This window comes from Strix aluco, chromosome 1, assembly GCF_031877795.1.
Source record: "Strix aluco isolate bStrAlu1 chromosome 1, bStrAlu1.hap1, whole genome shotgun sequence".
Classification (NCBI taxonomy): Eukaryota; Metazoa; Chordata; class Aves; order Strigiformes; family Strigidae; genus Strix; species Strix aluco.
In genome coordinates, this window is record NC_133931.1 from 97,428,406 (window position 1) to 97,441,486 (window position 13,081).

The 13,081-nt window shown below is 47.8% G+C and overlaps 1 protein-coding gene across 4 annotated transcripts in view; it reads left to right on the forward strand.

Annotated features, from left to right (window-relative positions):
- Window positions 1–234: 234 nt before the first annotated feature.
- Window positions 235–13,081, forward strand: part of HIVEP1 (HIVEP zinc finger 1) — a 129,640-nt gene continuing 116,793 nt past the window's right edge. The window contains exons 1-2 of one of the 4 annotated variants that reach the window (XM_074828347.1): window positions 235–305; window positions 4,338–4,484. In XM_074828347.1, coding sequence (XP_074684448.1) covers window positions 4,445–4,484 — 40 coding nt within the window. In that variant the 5' untranslated portion in view covers window positions 235–305; window positions 4,338–4,444. Of the gene's footprint in view, window positions 306–882; window positions 943–1,364; window positions 1,632–4,337; window positions 4,485–13,081 lie in introns of those variants that run through there. The other 3 variants (XM_074828342.1, XM_074828348.1, XM_074828333.1) reach the window with 3 other exon arrangements.

Consider the following 13,081-nt stretch of genomic DNA (forward strand, 5'->3'; position numbering starts at 1 on the left):
CGGCGGCGGCCGTGCCTCCCTGCCCGGGGGGGGGCAGCCCTTGGTCGGGCAGGGTGACCCCGCACGGAGCGCACCCCCCCCCCCCCCCCCCCCCCCCGAGCTGATGCAGGAAGCCGACCGCCGCGGCACAGCCCCCACCGGCAAAACCCGCGGCCCGGGCCAAAAAAGGGGCGCCGCGGCGGAGAGCACGACGCGCCTCCTCCTCGTATTTCCTCCCCCGCCCACTTCCAGCGGCGGAGGGGCTCGCTGCCGCCGGCTGCCGCCCGGCATGAAAAGTTGGCCGCGGCGGGATGCGCGGCGCGGCGGTGAGTTTCCCCGGAGGCGCCGGGCCGGGCGGGCGGCGGGGGCGCGGGGAAGCCCGGGCGGGGGAGGGGGGGGGGAACCTCCGGGATCTCCGCGTCAGCCCCGGCTCCCTGCCTCTGTGTGTGTGTGCGCGGCCGGGCGGCCGTGCCGGTGCCCCGGGGGCCGGGCCGCGGCAGGGGGGAGCGCGACGCGCACCGGCGCAGCGCCCCGAGCGGTGACGGGCCGGGCCGGGCCGGGCGGCGGTAACTTTTGCCCTCGGAAGAGGCGCCGCTTCGTGCCGGGCCCGGGCGCGGCCGCCGCGCAGGACCCCTCAGGAGACATCCTCCCCCCCGGGGCCGCGGCGGCGAGGGGCGCCCCCCCCGCCCCGGAGGGTGTCGTGGGGGTGGGGTGGGGTCCCGCCCGGGAGGCGGCGGCGGGGACACCGGCCCGCGGCGCGTCTGTTGTGCCTCGCGCTGCGCCGCCGTCCCTCCCCCACCGGGCCGCGAGGAAACCCCCTCGGTGACCCCTCCCCCGACCCCTCCCCCACCCCCGCCTCCCCCCTCCCCCCCGCCCGCCCCGGCCGGGGGAGGGGGGCGGGGCCGGGAGACCCGGTGACGTCACTGCTCCGGCCCCGCTTCCTGCAATAGAAAGTGAGAGAAGGTAAAACACCCCCCGCCCCCTCCCCCCGCGGCCCGCGCCGCGCCGCGTGCCCCTCCCCCCGCCAGTGACCGGGGCGCCGGGGGGGAGGGGCGGGGCGGGGCGGGCAGCGCGTCTCTCCCCGAGGGGAGCCCGGCGGATGCGCCGAGCCCGCCCGTGCCCGCCGGCCCTCCCCCGCCGGGCCCGCCCCGCCCCTCCCGCCTGTCAGGGGAGGCTCCCTGCCCCCCCCCCGGCCCCCGCTTTGTGTGTTCCCGGGGAGGGGGGGGTCCGCGGCCGGTCTGCTCCCGTGTGGGACATGGGGGAGGGCGCCCGGAGGAGGGGTCTGCCGCGGGGGGCGGGCGCGGCCGGGGGCCGGCCGGCACGGCGGCGGGGGGCTGCGGAGGGGGGGCCGTGCCGGGGGGCGGCGCCTTGGCCGGCCCGGGGGGACGGTGCATGGAGGAGGGGTGGGTGTCGGTGCCGGGCTGTGCGTGCGTGTGTGTGTGTGTGTGTGTGTGTGTGTGAGCGAGCGCGCGCGGGCGCGGCGGCGGCGCTGGGTCATGTTTGTGTTTGAGGTTGTCAAGTGAAGGAGGCTCCCGGCCCCCCCGCTCTCCCCCCTCACCCCCCTCCCGCCGCCGCTGCCGCCGCCGCGCAGGGGTCGCCGCGCTCCCCGCCGCCGCCATCAGCCGCCGCCGCCGCGCCGGCCCCTCCGCCAGGTTTGCAGCGGGCCCCGCAGGGGATTGGGGGGGGGGGGGGGGAGCGGGGGGGGGAGCGGGAGGGGGGCTGGGGAGGCGCCGAGGGGAGGGGGGGGTGCGGGGCGGGACGGGCGCTCCCCGCCGCCCCCCGCCGCCCCCCGCCGCGGCCGGCGCCCCCCTCTGCGCGGAGCTGCGGCAGCCACAACACAATGTGTCCTCCGCCGGCGGCGGGGGGGCGGGTGGGGACGGGGAGGACCGCAGGCCCCGCTCCCCCCCCCCCCCGCCTCCCCCGGCCGGGCTGCCGCGGCCCCTCCGGGACGCGCGGGGACTCCGCGCCCCGGCCGTGCTCCCCCCAGGGTTGCCGGCTGCCGCCCCCCTCCCCCGCCCTAGGCGGGCAGCGCTCGGGCGGTCTGTCCGTGTGCTCCCCCCGCTTCGCAGCTGGGGTTGGCGGGGGGGGAGTGGGGGCCGCGGAGCCCCGGCCCGACTCCTCCCGCCCCCGGGCCCCGCCGCCGTCCCCGCTGGGTGCCGGGCTGCGGCCGCCCCCCCTCCGCACACCCCCCCACCCCCCCGGCATGTGTGCAGCGCTTTGTTCGGTGCGGCGTTGCAGAGGGGTTTTCCCAGGCTCCTCCCTCTTTATTCATTCATGTTTTTTTTTCCTCTCTCCCTTCCCCTTCCCTTTGCAACCCTGCTCGCACATACCGACGGCTCCCCGGGCCCCGGGGCTGCCGCCTCCCCGCCCCGCTCCCTCATCTGCATTTTTTTGGCGGAGGAGGGGGGGGGGGTGGGGGGGTGAAGGATGTGACCGCTGCGTTTGCAAAGGCCCGTTTCTCCCTCTCCCTTTTTGTTCAAATTAAGGAGGGAATGACTTTCCGCGTGGGTCCTGCACGGTGTTTCTGCCGTGGCTTTCACACGGCCATCTCTTCCTCCGAAAGAATGAGTCCTGCTGGCGAGCGGGGGAAATTGGTGGTTTTAAAGCGTAAATAAGATGTCATTTGTGCTGCAGGGCAGCATCGGGAGGTGCTTATGATTTACGGATACCCGGGGGATTTCAAACTCCTGCTCCAAATAACTTGCGTAAAGAAGTGACGGTGTTTATTATAATCTTTAAAACCCTCAGCCCAGCAGCACCCGGAGTAGAGGGGGACTGGGGTTCAGGGAGTGCTTGTTGCTTCAAGCGATACAGCCACTTCTCTGCATTTACAGTTTGTGTCCAAGACCAGGAAAATGGACCTGTTAGCATAAGGTTTTATTTAATTCCTAAATCTTTCTGTTGTCCTTGAAGATAGAGTGGTACGAGCGAACGACTTGACAGGCTGTGTGCTCTGTTTTGGATTTTTCCTTGTTTTTCCTTTAACGTGCAGTTATACCCGAGTGAAGAACCATTAGTCAGAATAACATTTTCCAGCCCTCCTTTGTGTCAGTTGCAGTCAGTTTCTTCTCCTGTTTGGGTCCGTTTATGCAGCAACAGACAAAAGAAACATTAAAAATTGATGATTATCTTCCTCAACAGTCTGTAGACTGAAGGGGTGGTTGCAAGTAGTCTATTTTAAGTGGGCTTGAATTCCATTTTTACAAAACCATGGTTGTCTTAAAAACAAACCCCCTAAATTAATACTTACAACAAATGCTAAAAATTCTACATACTTCTTCCTTCAAGTAGCTATCCTTAACCAACTTTTTCATATTAGGGGCCATTCTGAACTTTATATGAATTTTAAAAATTTCTTCCTAGTGTTTACTAAAAAAAAAATAATCTGTTAACATGAGGTAGTATACCATTTAAAAAAGTGAAAAGTGGTTTAGTTTGATTAGCTGGAACAGTGGAATTACAGCAGTCATTTTCTTTTTTAACGTGTGTAAGTAGTTTGCCATAGTTCTGTGGGAGATTTCACATCCTGTAGAATTTCAGAAACTAAACAAAATGCTTTTGAAACTGGAAGCAAATCATAAAAAAGTTTGAAAAGTAAGAAAGTTTCATTAATCTTGAAAAAGATGTAGGTTTGGGGATGCAAAAATCAGGTTTGTGCCAGTTTAGCAGCAAATCTGTGTGTTAGGCTGTTAAAAGAATTCCTTGGGCTGTGGGGTTTATCCGTACTGGGGCTTTGCTGGCTGCAGCCTCCTGTAAACGCAGGGGCTGCTGCAGCCACGCAGAACCACGTCAGGGCAGAAATTTGCAGTGCAACAGCTTGCAGGTGGGTCAGGAGCTGGTGTGATTCTCTGCTGTACACTGATATTTCGGCCAAAGTATCCCATGGGGAGTTCTTCTGCGCTTGCGTGCTCCCTGTAAGGAACCCAGCGGTAGCTGATGTTACAGATAGGGTGGATTATTGCTGATTCAGTGTGTGTTTGCCCTCCACTCTGCTCTCCCCCTACCCTGAGATGAAGATCTGTATCTTAAAGCCTGATGTCAAGTTTTATTTAGTCTTCTGGTTTTATTTGCATGGGACACAAGTAGTTGGAAGACGTTTTCTGGCTAGAAAACAGCTGACAAATGTGGAAAAGTGTCTTAGTTTTCTCATGTTTCCTGAGTAATCCCAAAAGGAGTTTCACCCTCGTGTAGTTTTCTTAAGATATTGGAACATTTCAGTCCGTAAAAGGATAGGTACAGAAACATTTCTTGCTCATCGCTGGTTTCCATAGCCGGTTGAGGATGAAAGGGAGCAGATAGGTGTCTTTGTTTTCCTTACTAATGCATAGATCTCATAACTCTTCTTTCTCTTTTTTTAGCATACGGATTAACTGACCCCTTTGACAAGTTTATGGAGCTGCCATCTCTCTGCTTGCTGTACTTTCCATTTCTGAGAGGAGAAAGTGGTGTATGAGATTAGAGGAAAATGCCTCGGACAAAGCAGATACATCCCAGAAATCTGAGAGGTATGTAGCTCTCAGCTGAGAAAGAAAAGCTCTTGGGAAACTCGGTTGTAGTTTCGATTACGAGGTTAAATGAATATGTATTTAAGAAGTCTGTTTTGATCCATATATAGTTTGCAAGCAAGTTTTAGGAGTCGTCCGTGAGACAGCTCTAATTTTGAGAGAAATAAGTGGAATCTGTTCTTATTCCTGCCGTCTGTGTGCTTGACAGCATTCTTGATATCCTCCAGCTTACAGCAATAACCAGCATGAACTTTGAAAATGCAAAGGAAGATGTAGTTTCTTTACCAGAGAATTTACAGTTGAAATATACAGAGAGGTGGGAAATGTGTGTAACATAGAAGCAGCGTGAGATCTGACAGCCGGTAGTTGTTTTTCTTAATAGTAATCAGTTTGGCTTGCTTTCGAGGGCATCAAACTCTCCTCCCATGCATGCCTCCTCACTGTTTATCATCTGTCACACACGCTACCTCGGGCATTGCTAGGTTTGACCTTGGTCTCCTTGCTGTCCTGCCTTCACACAGCCAAATGGGAGCTTGTTGGCTATGGAAAGGAGCAAGCAGGCAAGCGACCTGCTCCACAAACTGGCAAGCTTACACGTTCAGGCGTTTCCTTGAACAAAATCCCAGTGCACTGAACCGAGCCCAGGACTGGCAGACGGACATGAGGAATCTGATCCTATGGTTATGTGTTGCTGTCTTGGTAAAAGTGGCCCTGGAGGATTTAAATGAGGGGAAAAATACAGGTCAGTTGATGAACAGACGTCTGTGTCAAGGGAGAACACGCTTCTATCCCCACCCTCATGCGCAGCTTTTGGGAGAACATGCTTCCACCTGCACCCTCACATGTAGCTGTCATCGGCTTTTTTAATGTGAATTTTACAGTTGTAGCATGGAGGCATCCCTTCAGAGAATAAACGTGATTATAAAACCACAAACATCAACATAAAGTTTTAGGGGCAGGAACAGCATTTGATTCCAGTTTTAACTTTTTATGCCAAAACCCAACAAACATCCTCATGTGTTTCAATTAGTTTACAGCTGAGAGGCTCTCAAGCGCTAGTGCATACAGCTGTATCCAAGACCTCGTGTTTGTGGACTGTTATCACTGCTACGGCTGACAGTCTCTGCTGGAGAAGACATTTTTGCAGTGTCTTTATTCAGGAAGTGCTGAGTAGCATTGTTCGGTGTGATGGATAAACCTCCATCACAGATCAGGAACTTCACGTTTAGGTGATGCTGTTTCCCCTTCTTACTGAACGTGAAGCAATTAATTAGAGCCCAATTTTAAATATTGCTGCTTACCAAGCTACTGACATAGCTGACTTATGTTTTCTGATCAAATATGACTGTGATCTAATTTTAGTAGTCTGTCTGATACCTGCTCTTGTATTGCTTGAAACTTAATAGGAGTGAAGTCTATTGTAAAGCTTTCTATTCACTTAAATAAATGCATTTAAAATAAATAATCTAATTAAACTCTTAATTGTGTAAGAAATTAATTGCCTTTTTTTTTCTTGCGTAATTTCCCCAGTCATTTAGCTTTTATCACCCCCTGTAACAGCAGTTTTCATCAGTTCCTATTTTTCCACAACTAATGGAGTTCTTGAATGAATTAAGATAGGCTTAAATGTTGAGAAGGGAAATAGAGGTATACTGTGAGCCCATAATTTGGAATGATGTTGGAATGGTTAAATGATTGTTAAAACTACACAGGTGCTGCAAACTTCAACACATTGTGAGCATATATTGCTACTATCATGGGTTATTAGAGGTGAAGTGATTTGAAAAATCAGTTTACTTCTCATTAGTTATGCCCTATTTCAATTTTTAGTCTAGATAATGAGAAAAACTGGATTTCAGTTTCTTTAGTCATTTGATCAGTCTCTGAGAATATTGCAGAAAATATTTCCTTAAACCCTCAATTTTTGCTGGAACTTGAGGAGGCTGAAAGATTTCACAGGTCTTTTTTCTGACAGCTTATTTTTATGTATGCAAGGTTAGACCCATCTTAAATTGATGCTCTTAACCATTAAAACTTTTAAAAATGTGGTTTTTAACACTGTGGTTTAATCCATGGTAATTAGTACCAATGATAACTAAACCTTCAAAAAGAATAAATGCCTGTGTTCGAAGGTGAAACTGCAAACTCATGTTTTATAACTTTTGGAAGACAAAGATGTAAGATTAAGTAATCTGTATTTTTAGGTTAAAAGGTATTTTTAACTTGTCTAAACCTGATTGTCACCTTATTATGCTATGTACGAAGAATGCTCCATGGCCCTACCCGGCTTGTCCCTCCCTTGTCCCAACTCCTCTCGTTGCACTGTAGCAATCAAATTGCCAACAGCTTTAACTGCACTTGTCTAGAGTACATCAATGTTTAACTTTTTTGAGAGATCACTGTTGAACAACCCTTGACACCATCTATCCTGTCATCCCACCAGATGAGTTACTTGGGTTGCACTTCCAGCCTAAGTCAGCCTGGAGAATAAACAACCAAGTCCAAGAACCTAAAGTATTTTCAGCTAGAAAAACCCTAACACAATCCCTCCCCTCCACCCCACCCCCCTCCCCAAAAAAACCCACACAGGAAAAAAAAAAAAACAAACACCATAAACACCCCACCCACACACTCCCATTCATTAATTTGAGGTTTGCTGCAGCATAGGAATATGGTTTTTTAATACCGCCTGTGTTTACCATAAGCAACCTTATTGTCTGGGGAAAATGAAGTAGCATTGTTTTATATAGAGAGCTAAATTTAAGATTTTGACAGGAAACTTTAAGGTGGTTCTTTTTGTGACATGGCTTGATTTTACTCATTTCGTATGCTTCTGGGAGAGCTGACAGCCTTTGGCACATTAGCAGTGGCCCTGAAGTATCAGGATCAGTGAAGATCAAATTTATTTTTTGTGGGGTTTCTCTTTGTGCTGAGGTCCTCTCCCCTCTCCCCCTTCTTGGCTTTTACTTTCTGTTTATAGATGAGTCAGTATAGTGCTATACTAACCTGATTTTACAGCAGGAAAACAAAACTGTATCAAGAGAACAGGATACGGGAAGCATTATTTTGTAAATAAAAAACCCCACCCTAAATCAGTTGGCCATTTGTTTTCCTGACTACATGTTAGTGACATGGTTTTAATGCCTGACTGTGGCTGAATGAGCATGTTGTATCTGAAGGGTACCAATAAGGCATCTGTTGTGCTGCTCTCGTTTCATTATGTTGTTTTGTCCCATCAGCCTTCCCTGCTTCTCACTGCAAATATGCCCTTACGTGAAAAACATTACCATCACCAGTAGATTGCTTTGGTAAGAGGAGTTGTGCACAGTGTCAGACTTAGTCTCCTGACTAACTTAACAGTCATGGTCATCCCCAGCAGCAGGGATGAGTGGATAAAATTTAAGAGAATTTACAGTTTTGCAGGTCTCAAAAGAATAAGGATTGGATGCGTGCAAGTTGTGGAAAATGCTTAGTAGTGTCAAAGGCGAAGGCCAAAGGTAGGCCTAGGAAAAGCCTGGCATGGATTACCTGTCAGCTGTGTGACTGGAAGTGAGTTTATAAGCAGGTGTTCCTGATGTTGTCTTAGTGTCTTGAATATTAAAGATGTGTATCATGTTGCTAATCAAAAGCATCATCACTCTCCCTCCAGAAAATAAGTGTGTTGCAAAAGAGGAAAATATCCGTCTTACACATCCAGAGATTGTCTTTTCTTAATTAACTTCATACAACAAATAAAGTTTTAGCTCACTAAAACTAATGAAAAGACTACTTTGCATGCAGTCACACGCTGTATTTACATGGCCAATTGATACACAGGTGTAACAAAACATTTCATAGAAGCTGTAATGTATTCCCAGAAGTACAGTTACATTAGAGAATCATGCTTTTAGCAGGGCTGAGTGGGCTTGGTTTGTTGTCAGATGGTTGTGAGGATATAGAAGGAAAAACAACTCATGTTTTTGTTTACTTAGAAGTACCCGGTTGTGGAGTTTAAAATGAAAACTTATTTATTATGTGTGCAGTGTTTAGCACAGTGCTCTGATTCACCAGTACAAAACTGTAACAGAAATATTTTGAACTTGGTCTCTTTCTAGATAAGCTCTCTGTTATTTTTAAGAAGACAAGTTGTTGCTGTTTCTGTTTTCCTTCGCACTCAAATATTTCTATTTGAAACAAATGGTGGACAGGCCCATAAAGTTCAACAGCTGTCTCCAAATTGTTTAACACTTTGCATTTGATAAGGAAATGCCAGTACAATATGAATAGCTTTGCTCAATAGCTTGATAGTTTTGCAGTAATCTGAAAAGCATGCTTAAGTGTGCTGCAAAGCTGGATACATTCTGGGCCTTACGATGTCCAGAAGAGCTAGGCATCTACTGTGTCTTAAGTGTGATTTAGCAAAGGCTCTTTGAGTTGTTTTAAAATTGTAATGTCCTTTCACTACTGAAATAGGCCTGTCTACAGTGAAAGCGGGCAGGTTGATACTTCTTATTAGTGTTGGTCGTGTAGTCTGTAGAACTTGAGGATCAATTGGTGTGCTGTGCTTTAGTTCATGATTTGCATCAAATAACTTAAAAAAACTGCTGAGATTTCTTAAGGCTTATTTCTGTGCTTGGTTCAAAAGAAATGTGCAAGCACGTTTGACTTCTGGGTCTTGGTTTCTGAGACAAAAATAATGCTCCATTTTAGGGTATTTCTGAGGGGCTGTTGATGCAGTATTGGTACATCAGGAGTGCTAGTGGTCCGTGCTCTGTGGCAAAGATGCTGCATATGTATCCTGCTTAAATTTCTGGAGCATGTGTGAGACATGGGTAGAACAAGAAGTCAGAGTTTTGACTCAGTGACTTTGTTATAGAAATATCCCTTGATTTGGCAGCAGTTCTTGTTTCTGTATATCAGATTGTTTTGTATAATTTCTTCTATAAACCAAATTTGAACCCAAAACCTCCCTCGTGAAGGTAGAGAGAATGCATGGCTCTGTTGGTGTATCATCAACTGGAGTATCACCAATGCAGTGAATAGACTGCATCTCTTGTAGACCATGGAAGTACTCTCTCTGTGCCTCATATTTCTCATCTGGGACGTGGAAAGTTTCTCCTTTTTTGTTTGCTTTTGTTGTTTAGAGTGTGAGATCTGTAGGCTGTTTCTTACCTTGCGTATGGTCCAACATTTTGTATGTCAGAGACCATCTTGGCTGCAGCCCTTAAATTTTATTATAATGTGAATAGTTTATATATTTACATGTGAAAAACTGTCTAAAATACTCTGCAGTGTAAGAAAGAGTGGATTTAAATATGTAATTTGCCACCCTTTCCCATCACCTGTCCTGCTCCTGTCTTGTTGTTCCATGTCCCTAATTTTGATGATGTCTTTTCAACAGGATCTAGTCCTGTTCACTGCACAGGACGGTTGGGACTTTTGTCAGCGGCCACAGGTGATGCACAAAAGCCTGTTGAGAGTGGATTGCAAGAGGGCAAAGGATGCTAGGGTGGATAATGCTGTTCAGTGTTGCCTTGAGACAACTGTGTTTAATTCCTGCCTCTACCACTGCGTTTCTTGTGTGAGACTGAGTGATTCTGTTACACCAAATCTTTGCAGCCAGCCGCTAATTGCATGTGCTGCATTTTGCCTGAGCTGAGATGCCTAGGAACAAATTCCGAGTTTTTGCAACTGCAGTCGGTCCACTATGGCTACAGTTTGGATGCAAAACACTGCAGAAGTGCTAAGTACCTTTAAAAAAAAAATCTAAAAAAATCAAGGTCTGAGTGACTTAAGGTGAAGATCCAATATTAGCCAACACTTTGGGCAGATCTTTTAATGTCTCTGTGCCTCTGTTTTCTTCCTGTAAATTAGAGGTACCAGTACTACGTCAGCTTGTAAGGGCTCGGAAGATGAAGTTGTTAGTGTTGTGAAGCAGACGCTTGGTGGCTAAATAATGGAAAACATGACGAAGATACTGATAGTAAACAGAGCCAAGCAGTGAGCACAGCCCGTTTTGCGCACTGGCTTAGTTTGCGTAAACAGCCTTACTTTTGGCATTCTCCAGCTTATTGCTGCTTCACTTCACAATCTTAACATTTGAAAGGTATTCTTAAAGGTTACTTCCTAGCTTTTAAAATACCAAACTGAAAAACCAAGAAATTCCACCGTATTGAATGACAGTGCTTCTCATATGAGTCATTGACGTGTTGGGACCTCATACTGCAAGGCCGGCTTTTGCTGCGCAAGCCGTGCAGCACGCTGACGTACCCCGCATGGACCAGGCATCGGAGAGCGGAGAAGGAAATCGCTCCCACTGGTGAGCGTTCATCATCATGTTGCAGGGTTTCGAGCTGTTGCTGAGAAAGCCCCTGCAGCCAGGAGGGAATACTCGCTGCAGGAAACATCCCTAGAGAGGAACATCTTTAATGTCATCATTTCCCAGTTGGTTTCGAGACTGATTTAAGCCATTGCTGCTGGAGGAGGAGGAGGAAGTGAAGCGGTCCTGCCTTCCCCCACCTCAGATGTTTGTTCCCCATGTTGCGTTGCCCTCCTTGCTTGTGTGTTCGTTGGCCCTGCAGTGGAAGAAATAGTGGTACCCAGAGTGAGATACGCTGGTGTCATGGACAGAGGGTAATTTTTGTGCTGGGGTGGTTGGTTCCTTGATGCTGTACCCCCTGCTGCTGCTGGAGCCGGTGGCAGTGGCAGTCTGGGAGGGACAGCATAGGGACGGGGCTGTCTTGAGCCTCTTGCTTGAACTCACTGCGAAACTATGTTGGAAATCTCTATTTGCCACGTGTAAGCAGCAGGCTTTTTGAGCTTCTTTAATTGCCCATAGACAGATACAGATTTTCATAAGGATAACAAAAGGCATTTTCCTAATTTCTTCTTTCTTTGCTTTTCCCTCCAGAACCCCTTTTCTGTTGACAAATTTCAAAACTGGGAAGTGATGGAGGTTCTTAATGGATGATTTGAAGAATTTTGTTGTACTGGTAAAACAGCAGGAAACTGAACTGGTCTCAGCTGACACCTTAATTAAAAATAAAACACTCCCTCTAAAATTTGGCATAGAACTTTCATTCAGAATAAACAAAATTTGGCTAAGATTTAAGCAATTAAAAAGAGGTCCAGAAAACTGAACTTGATTGTAGCTGGCACTGTCAGCTTTGAATATGTATTTATAGATTTCTGCATATGCATGCTAAATATTAGGAAAAGAAAATGGGGATAATGCAAAGAGAGTCTGCTGGATACAGACAGTGGCAAAAATAGGTGCTTTCAGAGGGAGTTAAAATAACATGGAGCAGAGGGATAAAAGAATGGTATTTCAACTAACAGGATTGCAAAGAAATACCTGCAAGAATGTTGATGAAAGACAAAGGATGGAGGAAGGTGCTTAGTTCTGTTCTCCTGATAGTAGAAAACAACAAATTGTATCTTATGGAGTATAAAATCATTATAATTGCAGTTAGAATCAGGCTTGAGCAGGGACAAATTGGTAAAGGGTAAGCTTAGAAAAAAATGAATTCATACAGAAATGAAAAAAGCAGCAATGAACTGGGGCTTGAAAGCTATGTATAAGCCAGTTAGATTTCTTTCAGAATACAGTGGAGTGGAAACAGTGCAGAGCTCTAATTCTGCCTCACCTTTACATCCTGTATCTTCTTTATTGCTAATTGAGTGTGGAGCAAGAAATGCTACAGAATCTGGCATTTGCTGAAGCATGAACTCCAGTGTGCTAGGAAGATCATGAAAAAAATTGGAGCTGTGAAAAGAGAAACAAAAAGTAAGATTTCAGCAGTTGCTCTTTCAAACATTTCTATTACAGCAGGCAGTTGGCTTTAGGATCAAACTGGGTCCAGTCTTTTGAGCCCAGGAACAATTACATTTTGTAAGAGTCCATCTTTCTTATGAGCATTTAGAAGAACATGACTTTTTTGTTTGTTTGTTTTTTAAAATCCTTGCATCTCAGAATAGATTTTGTTTTGCTGTGAGTATATATGTAATTTGTGTAAGATAACTGTTTTAATGGGGGAGTGGGGTGTGTGTATGTCTCTGTGTGTGAACTTAAAACAAACAAACAAAAACCCCAACGGCCACCTCTAATATGTAACAATTAGAAATTAACATGTAAATAGCAAAATCCTGGATAGACTTGAGAAACTTGGTTAAGAGAACCTCCTCGCAGGTGTATGGTCATCTACGTCTTTAATGACTGTTACGAAAAAGGTTAAGGCTTATGGTCACATGTTTTTCTTAACTGTCTTTTTACTGCTTTAAAACTACGCAAGTTTCTCTGTTGACACTCCTGTCACTATTTTCAAACTTTGAAGGCATCAGTCCACTAGATTTTGCAGTTGTGGGCTGTGTTACTGCACAGTCTTACATCTAGCCCAATAGACTTTCCAAGGACCATTGTTACCGTTTAAAAATACCTTGTTGAAATCAATTCTCTTTAATAAAAAAGATACCAAAGGAATTTGCAGCATAGTACTGTTTCCTTCAGACTTGCATTGTGCCTGTGTTATGGTGCTTGAAAGGGTTTGTGTGATAAATACTTACCTGCTGCTCCAGGCAAAGACTCTTGGGCCGGTGGGAAGAATTCCTGATGCTTGGCG